Genomic DNA, 19,271 nt, shown 5'->3' on the forward strand with positions numbered 1-19,271 from the left:
TGGGTGTTTTCTGATGCACCAGCACTGCAGCATGCCTGGTTTTAAACGGCTGTACAGCAGCGCCCACTAGAGAACAGCTCTTTCCATCTCATTCACAGCCCTCCGTGTACCTCCGACAATTCATGAGCGCACAGACAGTAATATAGACATGGTAACATCTAACTGCAAGCGCACACCCCCTCCTTAAGTGCCAGGACAGAAGTGGTGTCACTTCACAATACCCCTTTATTTCCCTCAGCATGTTAACAAACCACTCCAGAAGAACGAGGCATTTAAAGGCACCTCCTGAGGACCTTGCAACAGACCCTCCCACCTATGAATCTGGATGGGAGACTTTGAACTAGAGATCACTTCCTCCCCTCCCCTAGCAATCATGCTGCTCCCTTTTTTACAGGACAAACAGCATTTGTAATCTGAACCCCCTACTGAGCTTCTTTAGTATCTGTCTACAGCCTACGCCCCACTTCAGCGCAGTGAAATGCCCAACCACCCTGCTGTTGACAGCCACCTCATTTATTAAAAAGATGATATGGAGATGCACGCCCATATGTCCTATCACATTATCCTGCTGACACATGCATGCATCATAGTGATTTGATAAACTCTTGCCACAGAGCAGCAGCCCCAGAAGAAGTAAGGAGGGCTCTGGTCTCCCTTCACCCTTCAGAGCCATGTCTTCAGGAGGGAAGGGCAATGCTAGAACCCATCACTGACTGAGACAGAGGATGATCACCTGGAGGTTCCTGATACAAGCTTTAACTTTGTGATGTACCGAGTGTGCCATCCACGATACAGCAACGGATGTAAGCATGTGCTCAACCCTAAAATCATGAATGGCCTCAGTGATTTCTCTAAGACTATGCGTGACTTTTGAGGCAAGCACACACGAGAATGAATGATCAGGGCAACAAAAGGAGTGTACGGCTCTCACTGTAACAAAGTGATGAAGGCATTTGTGCAACTGACCTCTATAAACACACTCTTTTGTCTTGTATCACAGTTTTGAAACACAGCTGAAGACCAGGAAACGACAGGGTGAAGGAAACCCTTAGCAGGTTGTCCACACAAATTAATGAGGCCACAGAAAGGGTGGCCTAGGCACCACTTTGTTCAACTTCCACGTTTAAACTTCTAAGTTTAAAAGCAGCAACTAGTTCACCTTCCATCTTAGTAAGCAGACACAAATGCAACTGTCTCACAGTTTCAAACATGTACTCACCCAGAAAAGAAGATTGAAGACAAACATTAGGTACTTGATACACTGCAGGCAGTTGTGAGCCATGCTGCACCTCTTCAGTTCTAGGAGAAAAATAAACGAGAGATCCAGGTAAAAGACAACGTACTTGTTTCCCTTGGGGGACGTGTACTTAGCCTTGGTGGCCTTAGGGCCTGGGTTGGTGTGGAATCCAAAAAAAGAGTTGCTGGCAGCCCCAAACTGGCCACCATACATGCTGCTGTAGCGACGAAAGGCGCCATTTGGGAAACTGTAATCCTTGCTGTCCAGGGAAGGGCTCCTGTGATAGGTCGACTCATCAGTGCTAGACCTGCGCATGGTGGCTTCAGCTCGTCCCGTCGCAACTGCTGCTCTGACAGTTGTCGGATGTCAATGGTGTGGGTGGAAGGTTTGTGATTTTCTTTCCTCCTCCTTGCTATGAATCCCCTATTGCTTTGCACCAGCTGTTCTTTTGTCTGCCATCCTGTCAAGGAGTTACTCGTGCTGTACGGCAGCAAAGTTGGTGAACTGAAGTCTGCTTAGCCAGGAGTTAGGGAGCAGCGTGCTTCCACGTGAGAAAGACTTCTGCACAAGTAAACATTCCCTCCAGTGTCACAGTTGTCCCTCCCTGCCCACCCCGCTACCAGAGAAGAAGAAAAGAGAGAGAGATATACTGTACCCAAAGCAATGAATTTTAAAAAAAGGAAGCGTGACCTCCCTTGGCTCGCAAATGCCATATAAAACCCCAGCTCCACATGTCGCACACCGACAAGAGAGTGCCGCTGCGCGGGACTGCCGGGCGAGGAATTATCCGAACGGCAGCAGCTCCCGCGGCCCCCTGGCCTTCGCCACGCCGCGCTGCCCCAGGCGCCCGGCTCCCTCCAAGGATCCCCGTGTCCCCGCCGCGCGGAGGGAGGCTGTGCCCGGCGCCGCTCCGCTCGCCGCCCGCCCCTCCTCCCCCCTCCACGCCAATCGCGCTCCCCGCCCGCCCCGGCCCGGCCCCGCGCTCCCGCCCAGCCGGGGGAAGGGGCCGCCTCGCCCCGCGCTCCCCGCCCTACCCCTGCCTCCCCCCGCCTGTCGCAGCCCCTCCGGCGCACACCCCTCCCCTCGCAATACGAAACCTCCCCTCGGCTTGGGGATGCGGCGGGTGCCGCCTCAGCCCGGCGGGAGCGCAGGCGGGGACGGCGGCGGGAGCCCCCCCTCTCGGGGCAAGTCTCGGGCCGCCCGGGGTCCCCCCTCCCCCGCTCCGAAACTCCTAGCAGGGAATAACCGCGCGGAGATGGAGCCTGACGCGCAGCTGCCCTGCCCGTCTGCACAGGCAGCACTGCCGAAAGGAAGGGGAATAAGTAACTCTTGTAAAAATTTCTTACGCGTAAGCGTTCGGGGTGCCCTGGGGGAGCGGGGTCAGCGCAGGCCGCGCTTCCCTTGCCGCAAGGCTTGTGTGTTCCGCAGCAGATCCATCACCGGGACTTCCCTCATTCACTCGGTCCCACGGAATCACCGCTCAGCAAAATGTACGGCCAGTTCATTTGCTTCTCTAGCAGCCTATCTCCCCCGTCAGGTAACTCATCCATTGGCATCACACTCCGTGCGTTGGGGATCACTTCCCTAAAATCTGGCTACTCCCACAGGCAGCAAAGAGTTGAAAATCTGCCACACACAACTTTTTCAGAAAGGAAAAATCTGACTGAACCTGTGGTAATTACAGTATTAACTCCATATGTGCCACTTCCTTATCTGTAAAACGGGACGGCCTGTCTCTGTCATCCATCTCCCATCCTCTGTCTGCCTTATGATTTTGACTGTAAGCTCCTGAAGCTAGCTAAGTGAGGAGGTGGCTGGCTAGTATTTTTTAAAAGGCTTGCCCCAGTAGAGAATTAATCAAGATGAAAACACGTTTCTTGCAGGAAGCATCTTGCCAGTGTCAGCACAAATCAAGAGACATTGCCCCTTGACATCCCTTGACAGGACAAGGGGCAATGGGTGCAAGCTGGAACACAGGAGGTTCCACATAAATATGAGGAAAAACTTCTTTACGGTGAGGGTGACCGAACACTGGAACAGGCTGCCCAGAAGAGGTTGTGGAGTCTCCTTCTCTGGAGACGTTCAAAACCCGCCTGGACACGTTCCTGTGTGATATGGTCTAGGCAATCCTGCTCCGGCAGGGGGATTGGACTAGATGATCTTTCGAGGTCCCTTCCAATCCCTAACATTCTGTGATTCTGTGATTCTGTGAAGAGACACAGGCACCAATTAATTAAAGAACAAATTAATAAAAGTAAAATGAGCTGGTTTTGCACATAGCTTGAACAGTTCACCCTTGCAAACCACCCCCTAATTCTGTTAGTTTACAAACTGCAAAGCTAGAGTCTAATTATTTCCATACATTTCCTCCACAAACTATAAATACACTGGGCATACCTGGTGCAAGTGCTAGAGAGAAAGAACTTGAGCACAAAAAGCAAGGGTAACAACTCCTGTGCCATCTGTTTCAACAACTTTGGACAACTTACAACTTTTCCACTTTTTAACTTCCCCACCTCTGAGAACAGACGTATTTCACAGCCACGACGGAGCTCGCTCTTCTGTTCTTCCTGCCTCCCTTTCCTGCACGGTATAAACTCGGTCCCCAGAAAGGAGTCCTCCTTTCCTAGGATGTAAAGATGGTCCCATGCAAGCAGATCTGTTCTCGGTCTGAGTTTCCAATATACCATTTATTTTTCCTATGGCACCAAACAGTTCTGCCTCCAATCTCCCTCCTTGTCTGTATGGCACTAGACCAGCTTGGCAGTGGAAACCCAAAGGTGATTCAAATATTTTCTATGTCCCCTGTCAGTATACAGAAATGCCTCTGCACAAAGCTCTTTAAAGGTAAAAGCACAAAGCTTTTTAAATGGTAAAAACCTTGGTACAGCTCTGTACACAGATTATGTTGAAACAGCGTCAAGTCAGATAATCGTTGTTTAACAAGGGTGCCCACGGTATTGCAAGCACGTAACAGAGGCCAATTCGGCATATTTACTGTAAACTAGACAACTGAAGGCTCAAAAGGAGCTCACTTACTGCTATCTGGATAAGAAAAGGGGTAGAAATCATTTGATTTCACCTTTCCTTAAGGCAAGAAATCATCAATTCCCAAGAGAATTCACTCCTTAATATGGGTGGATAATTTATAAAGCCAAGATCTGAGATGGAAAGGTGAGTTTTTTAATGCTGCTTTTAAATAAAAAATAATAAACATCGTCAGACAGTGGCTGTATTTCAGACAGATGCAGAAAAACGCATAAGGAAGGTGGAGGTCCCACACGACGCTTACAGTAAAGGATACTCTTACCCCAGCATCCTTTCACCACCATCCCTTAGCACACCTCATTGAAATGACAGCTTTTCAAAGGCACTTTAGTAAAATTTAGCTCTCAAGTCGTCGCTGTTCTTCTTTCTCATGCCAATATCAACAGCTAATTAGAAACAGTCATTTGGGATACAGACATTATACAGCTCCGGAATCATTCTTTTATTAAATCTTCCACGCTAGGAAATGCAGCCAGAGCCACCAGCCTAAATGGGAAATCCTTGAGATAGCAACATTGCATCGGCAGGCTAACCACGGCTTGCATGACACGCTTATACGAAGAGTAAGAGCCTGCATGGGAACTGGGGAAAAGCAATAAGAAGAGGAAGGCTGATGTACTCTACTTTTGCCCATCCCTGGTGGAAATTGGATCAAAAGGGCAGGGACATGCTGGGACTCGTATCAACATTTAAGCCATTACAATAAAGTAATACTTACATGAACCAAGAAGAATTAAACCTCAGAAGCATTGCGTCGCTGGGCCATTATGTCCCCAAGGGTGACTCAAGGGGCAGGTGAATTACAGCTTTCACAAAGCTTTTTGTTAATGATGGAGCCTAAAATCACAGCCTGGACCTGGAGACCTCCGTTCACCTCAGCTTTCCATCTACTTTTTCTCTACCCAACTGCATTTGTATATTCCCATCCTGTGGCCAATTCATATTGATTTCTCTACACAAGAAAGAGAGCACTGTGCGGTCTCGTCAGCAGAGGTTCAATTTGTATTGATTCTGGTGGCACGCTACCATTTACATTATAACAACTCTGCCCCTTACCACATGGAATGTGGGGCTGGTAACCCTTCAATGCCTCCAGCCAAAACCCAGGCCCTGAAAGAGGAGAGACGGCACGCTAACAATGTCAGATGAGTTCCAGGCAACAGATGGAAACCGTAAAAGGTCTGGGCATCAGCAGTAGATCTGTTAACTGCATTATCCCTCACACCCTTTCTCAGAACAGCCTCATCCAAGCCTTCAGCTGTGGCCTGAAGACACACACCTACTTGTTCAGCCCATGCTTCCCACCTGCCACCTCACCCTGCACTTGCAGTCACCACAGGCCCTCACCACTCTCCTACCTCCCTTAGCCAAATCTACTCCCCGTGCCCTGCTTTGCTGTGAGTGGCATTTCCCCCCCTCCAACACCACCTTGCCGGCAGGCGGCCATTACCAGTGGGCGGCTGCTCACGGCCCCACTCCTCCTTTAAAGGGGTCGCGGCCGCCCGGGCCAAGCAGGATGAGGCACGTGACAGGTACGCAAGGGGGCACGCGGCGCAGCGCCGCTACGCGGGCAGCGGTGGGGGCGGGCGGGGCTGCTGGGCCCCGACCGCCGCAGGGACCCCGACCGCCGCAGGGACCCTGCCGTGCCGAGGCCTGAGCGAGCTTCGTGTGCGTACTCTGAGCTCAGGCGACGGTTAATGTGTCAAAACGTGCGACCGAGGATCCCTAAAGAACCTGCCTGTCCCCACAGTTTGGGTGAGAGCTGCTTTCTGGGCCTCTTCGGCCCCCTGCTCCCCTTTGGCCCCTCTTTTAGTGCACTCTGTTTTTCCAGACCAGCTGCTGCTTTCCCTGTTCCAGGTCCAGGGCTTCCCCTCCTCATGCCTCTGGACCCAAAGGAACCATCAATTGAAACCAACGGGTATTTCGATACCGCTTTGGATCAGGCCTTCCTTTTATCCATTTTGAATACTGCCTTCTCCTCCTGCTCCATGATTTAACCCTCATGATCACAAAACACCAGCCCCTTCAGGTCACACAAAATGCAGCCACTAACACACTTCTTCATTAATCCTTTAATGGCAGCACTGGCTTTCCTTCTACTAATGCCTCTCGTCGCTGTCTTCAAAACTGCATACCTGCTCCATCCTCCTAATGAAATAACCCACTTCGCATTAACCTCAGTAGCCTATTTGTGAGCATCTCATAAAAAGTGTTAAGAAGTGATCCACAAAATAAAATAAATTTTAAAAAAATACTGCTAGAAGCTATTACTGAAATATACTATATAAATACAGGGTACGTATGTCACAGCCGCTCCTGCTCTGCAACATGGGGTGTGCAAAGGGACGCACGTGAGAGGTGATAGTCTTTCCCAGGAGTTTCAGCACACAGAACGTCTATGATCAAATATTACTACAAGAGTGGGAGCTTTTTGTGCATTATTAACTTTGCTCCACGCCACAGCATTACTATCAGCTAAGGGTGATCAATTGATAAATACACTCCAAATGGTTAATTTTTTAATTTCATGTGCATACAGAGACCACCACATAAAAGCATTAATCACAACTGTTTGGCACCGCCTGTCCCCTTCTTCAGCACCGTGCGTAGCCAGCAATGCCTTCTCTCCCTCACAGTGCACTCTTTGCAGCTACTCTCAGTTACGTTTGATTCAGCAATGCAGGCTTTGTAAAAAATGTACCTGTTCCAAACACTAAGAGAAACACTACCTCTTCTGACTGAAGGGTGAACCAAAGTTCAGGGCTGGGCTGGCTGTTTCAGCTAGGAGAAAAAAAACCTTGTGATGGAGTCTTTGATTTGTTTGCTTTTGTATATTCATTTTGCATGAATATAAATGACTAAAAGCACAAGGCAAAATGGAGTGAAAATATGATTTTTAACCTGACAGCCTTGCACTGCCATAGGTCTGCAGTCTCTGCTCAGCCCTGGCCAGTACTGTTTAATATCTTCATCAATGACAGACAGTGGGATTGAGTGAACCCTCAGCAAGTTTGCAGATGACACCAAGTTGAGTGGTGCAGTTGACATGCCTAAGGGATGGGATGCCATTCAGAGGGACCTGGACAGGCTCAAGAAGTGGGCCCATGTGAACCTCATGAGGTTCAATGAGGCCAAGTGCAAGGTCCTGCACCTGGGTTGGCACAACCCCCAGTATCAACACAGGCTGGGGGATGAAGGGATTGAGAGCAGCCCTGTGGAGCAGGACTTGAGGGTACTGGTGGATGAAAAGCTGGACATGAGCAGACAATGTGTGCTTGCCCAGAAGGCCAACCGTATGCTGGGCTGCATCAAAAGAAGCGTGGCCAGCAGGTTGAGGGAGGTGATTCTGCCCTTCTACTCCCCTCTGGTGAAACCCCACCTGCAGTACTGCGTCCACCTCTGGGGTCCTCAGTACAAGACAGATATGAACCTGTTGGAGCAGGTCCAGAGGAGGGCTACAAAAATGATGAGAGGGCTGGAACGCCTCTTGCATGAGGAAAGGCTGAGAGAGTTGGGATTGTTCAGTCTGGAAAAGAGAAGGCTCGGGGGAGACCTTATTGCGGCCTTTCAATACTTAGAGGGGGCTTGTAAGAAAGATGGGGACAAACTTTTTAGTAGAGCCTGTAGTGACAGGACAAGGGGTAAGGGTTTTAAACTCAAAGAGGGTAGATTCAGACTAGATATAAGGAAGAAATTTTTTATGATGAGGGTGGTGAAACACTGGAAGAGGTTGCCCAGAAAGGTGGTAGATGCCCCATCCCTGAAAACATTCAAGGTCAGATTGGACAGGGCTCTGAGCAACCTGATCTAGTTGAAGATGTCCCTGCTCATTGCAGGAGGGTTGGACCAGATGACCTTTAAAGGTCCTTTCCAACCCAAACTATTCTATGAACATCATTGGAGGACCTAGGTGTTAAGCCACCAGTGTACAATTACCTCTCTCCATCTCTATCCACAGGCTAAGCAATGGAGAAATCTGGTGACAGTGTCCCTGCATGTCAACCCTCTTTCTGACAGCCCACACAGAGCAAAGAAGCAGCAACCTAAATCCTCCTCTTTCCTAAACATTCCCGTGGTGCAAAGAGCCTGTGCTGTCCCATGTTGCCAAAGGCTTTAAAAGAGGTGTGAGTGGGTCAGACTTGGAGCCATAAAGCCAGTTCCTGAACCAGATGCAAGACGTGTCAACGCGGCCCCCTAAGAAACAGGTAAATCAAACAACCATCATTCCTACTCTGGGCAGCAGGTCCTCCAGCTCAAGGAGTATTACCATGGGGCTGTAAGATGAGGTTATCTCAAGAACCTTTTATTGTAGAAAGAATATTTTTTTAACAAGTCAAGTAGAAGAGAGTATGTTGCATTGAAATCTCAAACTTATTGCATACATAAGAAGATCCCACACCTTCCCTTTTATTTCCAGGGTCCTTGCACATCCATTAGCAATTTCAGTATCTGTAAAAGGCTATATTTGCTTGAAAGTGGTTGAGCCCTTGATTGCACGGGAGAAAGTCAGATGTTCCAGAGATTTCCTCAGCTAATACAAAGATCTTTTGATATTCACAGTTGTACCTGCAACTCCTTTAAAGATTTACTGATGCCTCCAACAAAACTTTGAAAATATATTCCAGTCAGAAGCAATTTCACTTATATAGCAACTTCAAGGTTTTTTTTCCATTTTCTCTTTTTTTTTTCTTTATAATAAGGAAATTTGCATTAAAAAAAAGGATCTTCAATACTTAATAGCTCATCTCCTTCTGCTCACATGCCACCTGAAGTCATGATCTTTGGTTTATGGCATAATTAGTTGCTATGGAAATAACATAATCATAGACACAGAGAAAATATTTGGGTATGATTTGCAATGCTCTTTATTTAAGCCTGTGCACAAGTTACTTTTGTAGAAACCTCACTGCTTTTTACATGCTCTCATCTGCATAATGATTTTCATCACCTCTGCCTGTGCATTCAGGCACAGTGGTATTGGTACGTGCACTGCTCACCCTGAAGGCATTTCCTTCACCTATATTTGAGCATCTATGTGTTCAAACAGTGATGAGAACGTACGTGCATGCAGAACAGCTGGTGCCAAGTCAGACTAAACAAAAAAAAATCTCTTTAAAAAGTGACTTAGGATTGGGCCCCAAAACCCTGTGCACCACAGAGCTCCCTTGCCATTTGTGCTTTCTGGGCTTTTGTCATCTTATTCTTTGCTAATGATTTCTTTTGTCCAGTAATAAAAATTTTAAGTAAGGAGATTCCCTGTTTCCCCAGCAAACTCTGCATTAAGTCCTGGACAGAGAATATTATTGCTGCAGATGAAAGACAAGCAGTGCCAGAGTCACTGAAGTCCTGGAGAAGCAGAAGCCCTGTTACTCTGCCAAAGCCCTCAGTAATAAAGAATGAAAGAACAGAAATAAAGAATCCATCTGACACCCCGTACAAGATGAGTTGTGGCCCAAAGAAAATCTTTGTCAAGACCTATCTTTGCGGTGTCAGCAGGTCTTAGCAGCACAAATGCAATTTATGTGCTAGTTTTCTTAAAATCAGGTTACTTTCTCTAACCTGAGAGATCAGCTGATGTTCAAAGAAATACCACTTCAAACACACACGTGGTACTCAGGATCCTTCTGTCAAGTATAAAGGAATCAATCAGACACAAAAATCTTTAAACTACACAGTTCTGAGGGTTTGCGAAAGCAGATATTTTAAAGCAGAAGCAAACAAAACAATGACTTAGAAAAAGTCAAAGATTGATTAATGTTCCCTAACTAGTGTCCGCCTTTTAACATCTTCATGGATTTTTTCCTTGAAGATTCAAAATGGATTCTCTTCTTATCTTGCATCCTTAAAAACAGGGCTAGGGTTTTGGAAGCATATGAGCATGAAGCAAAGTTCATAGAACCATATTTCAGCTCCATTTCCAAAGCAATGAAGGCCCGGCAGCGTTCACTGACCTCACAGGGATCCGTGTGCTCAGCACTTTTGAGAATCAGGTCACGGAAAGCCCATTTCAGTGAAGTCTCAACCACAGTTTTTATTGCATTGAGATATTCATGTACTTAAATAGTAAGCACACACTTAATGCTTTCGTGAACGGAATTGTACATAAGCATAAGAAATGCAGTGTTTAAAAGGCTGCAGATTGATCTGGACTCTGTATGCAGCTGCTGTAGCAGAAGGAATTACTCCCTAAGCACACATCTTTGAGGCTACTGCTTCGCAGGTCTATGTGCAGAGCTGGCTGGGAGGTGCCTTCAGCCAAAACAAGCAAATTTAGTTCAGGTGGTTAGAAATGGGGTAAGGAGCTCTCCTACCAGCAACTCCGTCAATAGATGTGAGAAAGCACACCAAGACCCCAGGGCAGGCCAGAGAAGTGATCTCTGCTGCTGCATTGCTGGGTCTTCATCTTTCTCTTCACAGCCAAAAGACCTCAATTTGCTCCTGGCTCCCTTAGGCTCCTTCCAAAATCCTAGCTTAAAGATAAATATACTTCTATTTCCAAAAAAAGACTGAAAATAAAACCTCTAAGGGAGCAATAGATGTCCTTTTCATCTTGAAAGATAACGTTTTGGAATAAGCAAACAGATATTATTTTTTACAACACAGAAGTTTTGTCACAACAACTCAATGCATTTCTTACAGTGCAAGCTGTGCTGGAGAGAGCTTAAAATTAAAAATGAAGTATTAAAGAGCCTGCAGCAAATTAAAAGTCTATCTGAAAGGGAATAATAAAAAAAAACTAGACGATGATTAAATATTGATATTACAATGGAATGGACCTGTACAAATAAAATGCAACTAGCTATGTATGTTTTTATATATTATGTTATCAGCTATTACTCCTTTTCTTGATGTTGTAAGGAATTATAGGGCTTATATCATCCCACATAGTAAAAGTAAACAGCAGTGGATCTCTTATCCCTGACATCTTTGTAACCATTCAAGCAAAAAGAGAAGAGCTTCTGCTATCAAAAAAAAAATAAAAATCTGGGTAGGAGCACAAGCTTTGGCTTTCTGCTTTGCCATTCTGAGCATTCATAACAGTGAACAGTCAAAAATAACTTCAGGAGTGCTACCAAGCAAACACACTTTCAAATATATTTTTTGAACAGTTAGCACATAGAGGTAAACAATTTAAAACAACAGCCTAGGATTTACACTCCTAAAAGACATATTAGTGAGTATAATAGTGATAATGCTTGAAATAAAAATGCTCTTTTGGAAGAAAAAGTATCACCTGCACTGGAAACTGTATATCTCTACTTGTTCACATCACCACAATCTGGCTCTTTTTGTATTTCACTGTCAAAATCTGTAAATAAGCTCATTTCCCTAAGGAAGGGTAGATCTACAACAGAACGAAGAGGTGCCTGTATTTTAAGGCAGCACAGATGCGATACCCTTTTTGCAAAACATACCTAAACTCAGTTACCAAAGATAATACAGAGGCCCTAATTCAGCAAATCCAAGTTGTCTGAAAAAAAAATGAGAAACTCACCCCTATTTATTAAGGCGCTTAATGCTATTAACTTTAATCACGGGACTTTGGACAGAAATAAGGACATAACTTAGAGCTTTAATGATAAAAAATGAAAGATAATCAGTGCCTGAATTTAGATGCTCTCATTGAAAAGGTACTTCCAAAGTATCTGTTTAGTCTTTAGAGTCATCACCCATTTTGCACACTGGCTAAGATTCTGGATTTAATCAAAACCAAATTTGTGCCTAAATTTCACCTGAGTGTTTGTGCTCAGTGTTTCCTATTGGTTTGCACTAGGCTTTCACATATTCCTGCTCTGTAAGAACACTTGGCACAGGACCTTTGCAAAATTTAATCCTGCTAAATCTAAGCCCTAGCATACATTAAACTGCTAAAAATGCAAGGTCAACCTCTTCCATGGTCTGACCTCCAAGCAGTTTGTTTACTGTGTTATATTTATGGGGATTTTTATGAAGGCAGATTTATATCCTAAAAAGTGATTTCTGCATCAGATCAAGAAGCCACGTGAAAAGTGATTAGGAGTGTTTCCACAAAAAAAGGATATCTATTCCATGGCGGTTTTCAGAGATGACAGGGAATGCAGAAATAAGAACCAGCCTCCTGATTTCTGTATTCTGCATTTCTGCCTTTAGACAGGATTTCTTATTTGATGGGGAAAGAGAACCTCTTTAGAAATACCTTTACTTTACACGTATTTCTAGGTATCTGAAGACCATATTAAGTTTCTGCATAGCTCTGGTACTGCTAATGATATTTCTCTCAAATAATGCATAATTATGAGCCTATAAAACTTTAATTAAGATGCTTTATAGCCTTTTATAAGTGTCACCCAAACCTATGCTGTAGGGTAAACTGTACTTTTAATTTCTATTTGTTATGTTTACACTGTGCAAAGAGAATCATTACAGTAAAAGCTAGTCATTATTTCTTAGAAGACTAGACAAATTCCCTGGTCAAAGTCTGTCTGGATAAAGCAAACAATCTTTTTTGTTTGCTTCCATTTTGCTTGGAAATAGAAAAGCTAAACAAACTGTAACACAACTCTACCAATTCCTATAGGAGTCAAACACTACAAAGCCAAAACCGTACCTCTGCTGCTTTCCACATGCCAAGAATCAAGATGCTGAATGTATTTGTGAGAGCAAAAAGTGAAAATACCCAGAAGATAAACATACTCACTGCCTGGCTCAAACAGCACACTGTGTTTGGAGCCTGATCCAAAACACACTGAAATCATTGCAAGGTTCTCTTCCAGTCTCAACAACTCAAAAGTCTGACTGCTCTTAGTCCAGGCAAATCTTGGAGCAAGCTTCTGCCCCCATTGAGGTCTGGATATTGTTGTGAGCAGGACTGCTATAAATTGGTCATACTCAGATGAGATGGCATTAAATTTTTCTACGCAAGATAAAGAGGCAGGAAGGTTGAATCCAGGACTCCCTTCACCACTGTGGAATTGGATTTCTTTATTGATCTGTTTAAGACAGGATAGGTATGATAAGTATGACAGGACAGATGTAACAGCGCATTAAAGCTCCAAGAACTGGGAGAGGAGAAGGGCTGACATCCTCACCAGAGCCTGCGAGGGCTCCCTGCTGGCCTGCCAGCTCTGTGGGTCAGACAAGTGGTCCCAAAGGCATTTGGGACACTTGTCCTTCAGCCAGCTCTTAGACCCTGTCCTATAGTGAAATGTGTATCACCTTTCTTGCCTCACAAAATAAGCACGGGAAGAATTTCAACAGAAACATAGCCCTTTCAGACAAATTTTTAAAAATGCAACCCAACAGAAACCAACAAACATCAGTTTATTGATAAGCAACTGAAACTAGAAAAACACGAGCTCTAGCAGTGTGAAACTCCCCTGGTTTGGCACAGCAAGGGCACACATTCTTCACACCTACGCTCCTTGCGAAACAAGCAGGACTCACCGCTGCAGTACGCTACATCTGATCATGGAAGTATTAGCCCCACTACGAGTTCTGGCACAATCTTGTTCTGGCCTTAGCTGCTCCTCCAACAGCAATCTGCTAGAAAGGGAACCAAGCCAAAGTTGGCTTTGGCAAGACAGAGGTGCAAATCTGATTTTCCTTCATGGAGTAAGTTACAGATCGTGCAAGCTTGTGCCTCATGCAGCTGGAAGCTGACAGCTTCAGATGAGAGGAATTCATCATTATTATTTTAGTATGAGAGCAACTCACTGATTGCAGCTTGACAACTCGAGTTAATTAGTTGATGAAGGGTCTGCTGCACACTGGCTGGCTCCACATCTGTGGATGATGACACAATCAGCAGAATGAAATCCATACTTGAAAAGTCTTTGGTCTTTTAAATCCTAAACTACAACTCACAAAAATCCCCATAACAAAACCTGCAGATCAGAGGTTCCTCTTTTCCTGGCCCTCAGGACAGTCTGGTCTATGCTGCTTATTGAAGCTCATAAACAGACAAGACTTGACTTCAAAAGCATCCTCTTTTCTTCCTGGAGTCCCAGTGGTTCTCAATAATAAGATAACAGGTTTGAGCTCAACCTGGCAATGTTCCCTTATGGCTGCCTTCCTCAGCAGGGCAACACCAACTTGCAGGTTTTCCTCTCCTCCTGCCAAACAGCAGGTGGGATTTACCCACCTTGTCAAAGAGATTATATGTCAAGATCATCTGGACCCACCTATCAGATCAATGCACAGAGCCCACGTGCTATTTTGCATCCAGGCTTGCAAAATGTTAAGGTTCTTACTAAACAGTCAGCTTATCTAGTATGTGAGGCCATAATGTCCCAAGCTCCTGAGAAGTGGTGGAGAAGCACAAATGGCAGGGAAAGCTGGCTGGGATGTGAGTGAGGGACAGGGGAAGAACATTGCCTATTGGGAACAATAACAGGCCAATGCCGGTAGACCAGGAGCCTCATATCAGTGGGAGCTACTGCAGAAATTCAGCTGGCCCTCTACCAGATTCCACCTGTAATTATACGGTACAGCTGTAAATCTCTCTGTGGCCCTGTTTCTTAGCACAGAGAAAAGCATTTTTTTCCTCTGCCTTTCATATCCACATTTTGCACTTTTCCGGGCATAGCCTGCTTCCATCTCCCTTTTTACTTATCACCTAGGAAGACGAACTGCACGTCTAGGTGCTCTCTTAAATCAAAAGTGAAAAAAGAAACTCTAGAGTCATTGGGCATGTCTGAAATGTGATCAATCAGAGGTTGTTGAAGAGCAATCAAGAGAAAGGAAGTCACTTCCTTTAGATGAAGACGACAAAATTTCAAGACAAGCAGCTCTTGTCACCAGAAGCGATGAGCAGAGTATATAACTCAGCAGTCATCTCACCTGGGCCTCCTGAGCAGAGAAAGGCACATGGCTATGGGCACAGGAGCCAGTACTTAGTAAGTGAGAGATAAGCATGCCACACAAAAATGGCTGGGTTCAGAAGCCACTATAAGGCTTTACTAGTTTATATCTGGAGTGTTTTAATCTTGGTTTATTCACCCACACAAGGACCCTGTTGATGGAGTCGGCATTTCTCTAACAGAAACATTTCAGTCCTGGATCCCGGCTTGTCTACACTTCTTGAAGTACCATAAAAGCAGATGATGATTTTTTTGGGGTGTTCCAAGACTATTTCCTCCCAGTTTGGGAGCACCTCAAAGGAACTGGCTTCAACAACTTTGCCATGATTTAAGTTTATTTTTTGACCATGCTGAGCTCTGACAGAAGAGGGGCTCCAGCAAGAGCCATGCTTTATTCTGCCTCCACTAGGATGCTATTGAAAATCTTAGGATTAATCAGAACAGCACAGGTGCTGCACACAGAGTTTAAAAGCAAAACATTCTTCTGCAATAATGCTTGGGCATTTAGGGGACCTTAAAGATTATTTTTTTGTTATTACACTCTAAGCAAAAAAAAAAACACTTTCCATGTTGACATTAATTTCTATAATACGGCTTCAAAAACAAAACAACCCCAAAATTCAATAGACTGCACCCAGGATGGCAATGCCTCAAAATTAGAAGCAGCATGTTGGCATTTTTCCCAGAAAAAAAAAAAAAATATACGTGTGTGTATACACACAGGCACTTTATTTTTTGCAAGATCAGTGAAGCTCTAGGGCTTATTCCTACCTCACTCAGCCAGGGCAGAGACAGGATGGTCTTTGAAGTGCATGAACACTTAGGCATGAGAAGGAGTTTGTTTACCTGAAGAACTGTGTTTGTGCATCAGAAATAGTGAGCAGCATGGTTCTCCCAAATCCATGACGCTGAAGCCTTATCCTTCCTCTCCAAGACAGAGACCTTAACTTGGGGGCTGCTTGTCTCATCTCACTGCTTCCAGGACAGAGTTATTAGGCTATAATAAGCAAGCTCCTAACAGCAGGTTGATGAGACTAAAAGAATCATCCCCAGCCAGTTGCAAACAAATCCCTGCACCAGCAGCAAGGTTTGCTAGGATTTTTCTGTGGGATCAGGTTACAGAAGCTCCTAATCTTAAATCCTCCACCAAACCTACTGCGATGATGTCTGCAGCTCTGTTTGAGCCAGAAAGAAGTGTGAGTCAATTCTTGCGGTAACAGGGCAGAGGAGATGCAGTTCCACGCATACCCTTACACACTCTTGAAGAGGCATCTGAATGCTGTCCAAAAATTAATTACATGTCATGACAAGCTCTGACAATTAGCTAACTAGACTGCCTGATGGCTAGGATTTTAAATAAGGATCTTTCAAGGGGGAAACTCTGGAACAGGCAGTGCTACTGTCATAACAGTCTGAGCTGTCAGGAAAGCGTGGCACCCACGAGACAGCCTTAGGGGCTTCACAACTGCGACTGCAAAGGAAAGAAAAGATCCTGGGGGAAAAGGACCCATTTAACTGCACCTGGACCTCACAACCATCATCAGGATTTCCCTCCTTCCAAGAGGGCTGGAACACAGGAGGACTTGGGTCTTCTCCAGACTACAGTTGGCCCCCATGAAGCAGCAAGGGAAGCCAGGACCACCACCTGCTCTCACTGGGGCTGGAAGAGGTGCTCTCTGTCACACCACGTCGGGCAGAGGTCATAGGCAGGCCTGCAAATACAGCCAGTCCCTGTACGGTGTGACAGCAGGCCCAGCACCCTTGACACCAGCTAGACCCAAAAATGCACTGCCTCCAAAATCCCCCGCTTATCTACTCCAAGCAACCCTGAAGGTTGCTGCTCCTCCACCTTGTCACCAAAGGGGAGTTTTGGCAAAGGGCTTTTGCTGCCACACACCGTTTGTGCAGATTTCTCTGATGGCTGCTTGTGGAAATCAGTGTTTCTCTCGCACAGCCCTCACCTCTTCTGGGTATGAAAACAACGCTCCCACTTTCTCAGTTTTCTCCCGTTGTATGCAAAGGGAAGGGATGAAGAGGCAAGGATCTCAGGATAGTAAATAACCAGAGTGACTTGACAGCAAGTAAATCAGCACTTTGTAGTGTTCATGGCAACAGCTTTTGGCATCACAGCAGAAGAAACAATTCATTACACAACAAATAAACTACAATCTTGTATTTACAAGGCAGACTTTCAATGCAGTCAATTACTGTATATGTAGCAGTGACTAAAATTCTTACATTACCATTTACAGATCATCTATGAGATGACTGGGGTTTATCAGTATATAATTTTTATGAAAAAGGATCAGGGAATGTATTAAATAGGGAAGATGGGTTTCAGTGGAAGCCGGATGCCTGTTTCCCTTCTATATATCTGAAAATCTTCTGTCTCTTCACAAGTCTGTTGCAAACATATTTCAGTCACAAAAAAATGCTGTTTCGAGTATTTGCCTCACAGTTTGCTATTCTACTCCGATATGATTACCTACATTAGTTGGCAGTTTCTTTCCCCTCACTGGATTACTCCCTGGGCCCTTAGAAGGTTTCAGGTTGGTTTTGGTGTGTACATTTATGATGAATATATATATATATATTAATAAGCATGTCAGTGTATACACTTTCACAGAAAATCAGAATCTTAAGAACTTCACTGATACCCCTGAGAAATGGAAACTTTGTTTTTTTTTTGTTTATATTAAAACTTTTTATTCTTGGGTTGGACTTTGTCAGGGTTGAGGGTCTTTATTCTTTAGAATCAAGGATCAAATCTCTATTTGGACAGGTGCATTGAAGCGCTGTTCACTTAAACCAGATCTGCTTTTAACACCATATGCTAATTAACCACCAGGTTTTAATACAAAACCCTCAGAGGCTCATGCTCCTCAGTCATGATTCAGATGTATAAGCACGATTCTCAGCCACTGCAAAACAACTTAACTACAAGGAAATCAAAAGCACTGGATGGGTTTACACCAATTGAGAACCCAGCCAACCGTCCTAAAATTGCAGAGGCTTCCGCTCAGTCAAGCACCACCGCTGAAGTATTTCTCCCCCATATATATGATGCCTTTTTCATTCCTGTTGCTGCTGTGGAAAATACCTGCAGCAGCATTTCTGAACTGCGCCCTGGCATTTACTTCCATTTCCCCCTTTATTTGAGTAGGGGCTCTGTTTTCCTGATTTAGTTGCGCTATGTATGTGTGCCAAGGCTCAACTCACATAGTTTATGCTGCTATGGCACACGTGAGAATGCCCTTCCTTCAAGCTGTCACCAGCCTCACTGGAGAATCAGCTGCCAGCCGGGCCTCAGCATGTACAGAGGAACCTCATGTGTTGCAACATTAGACTCCCTCTTGCTCCTCCATCTGAGAGCATGGCTGGCTCCTTTCTCTCTCAAGGTGAGCAGCCAGTAAGGGCCAAAAGTCACTTCACACTGTTATTTGTTACCTGCCAATCCATGTACCCAAGCCAGCTTCATTTGAGAATCTGGCTGTTAGATTTATTTTTCCTTCCAGGCAAAGGGGTAGCAGGACACTGCTGTTGAATACATGTTTTGTTATAGCCTCCCATTGCTGCTGAATGCCATAGTTTACTCTGTATCAGGCTGTTCATCACAGCCCTGTTTTATGTTTTTCAAAGTGTTTTTGGAAGATGCATGGTCTCAATGAAGACTGGCCAGGACAGAGGCACAATGCAATACTGCATGGAAATTTCCCTAAAGCAGATAAGAGGAGACGAGGTGGCAGAATGGCTCCCTGGGGTAGGCACCCAGGCAGCCATGGCAATGAGAAAGCTATTGGGATTTCTTAGCTCAGCTAGTGTTTATTCCAAAATTCAAATGTTCTTTTCCTTCTCTCTGTGTGGGCCAATCCAGCACCCACTGAAGTCAGTGGGAGGTCTGTCTATGAGTCTGAAGAGCCCAGAGACAAACTTTTGAGAAACTTTTTCATTTAGAGAATAATTTGAAGCCATCTCCCTGTAGATGTGAAATAGCTAAATATCAGACATCTGCAGCTACTTTACTAACAGCTGCCCTTCTACACTGAGCCTGTAGAGTTTGAAAAACTTGATGTGCCTCCTGATGTGCTGAACGAGAGGATTAGATCTGGCCTTTTGCTAGAAGAAGGAAGGGAAAGATGGGAGTCAGT

The 19,271-nt window shown here is 45.1% G+C and overlaps 1 protein-coding gene across 6 annotated transcripts in view; it reads right to left on the reverse strand.

The window, feature by feature from the left end:
- TSPAN4 (tetraspanin 4) overlaps positions 1-19,271 on the reverse strand; it is a 479,366-nt gene that overhangs the window by 220,909 nt on the left and 239,186 nt on the right. For 3 of the 6 annotated variants that reach the window (XM_068398876.1, XM_068398877.1, XM_068398878.1), the window contains one exon: positions 1,220-1,299. The exons of 1 other annotated variant lie outside the window; for it this stretch is intronic. In XM_068398876.1, coding sequence (XP_068254977.1) covers positions 1,220-1,282 — 63 coding nt within the window. In that variant the 5' untranslated portion in view covers positions 1,283-1,299. Of the gene's footprint in view, positions 1-1,219; positions 1,553-19,271 lie in introns of those variants that run through there. 2 more of the 6 variants (XM_068398874.1, XM_068398875.1) reach the window with 1 other exon arrangement.

The sequence above is a fragment of the Nyctibius grandis genome, chromosome 4 (genome assembly GCF_013368605.1).
Source record: "Nyctibius grandis isolate bNycGra1 chromosome 4, bNycGra1.pri, whole genome shotgun sequence".
Classification (NCBI taxonomy): domain Eukaryota; kingdom Metazoa; phylum Chordata; class Aves; order Nyctibiiformes; family Nyctibiidae; genus Nyctibius; species Nyctibius grandis.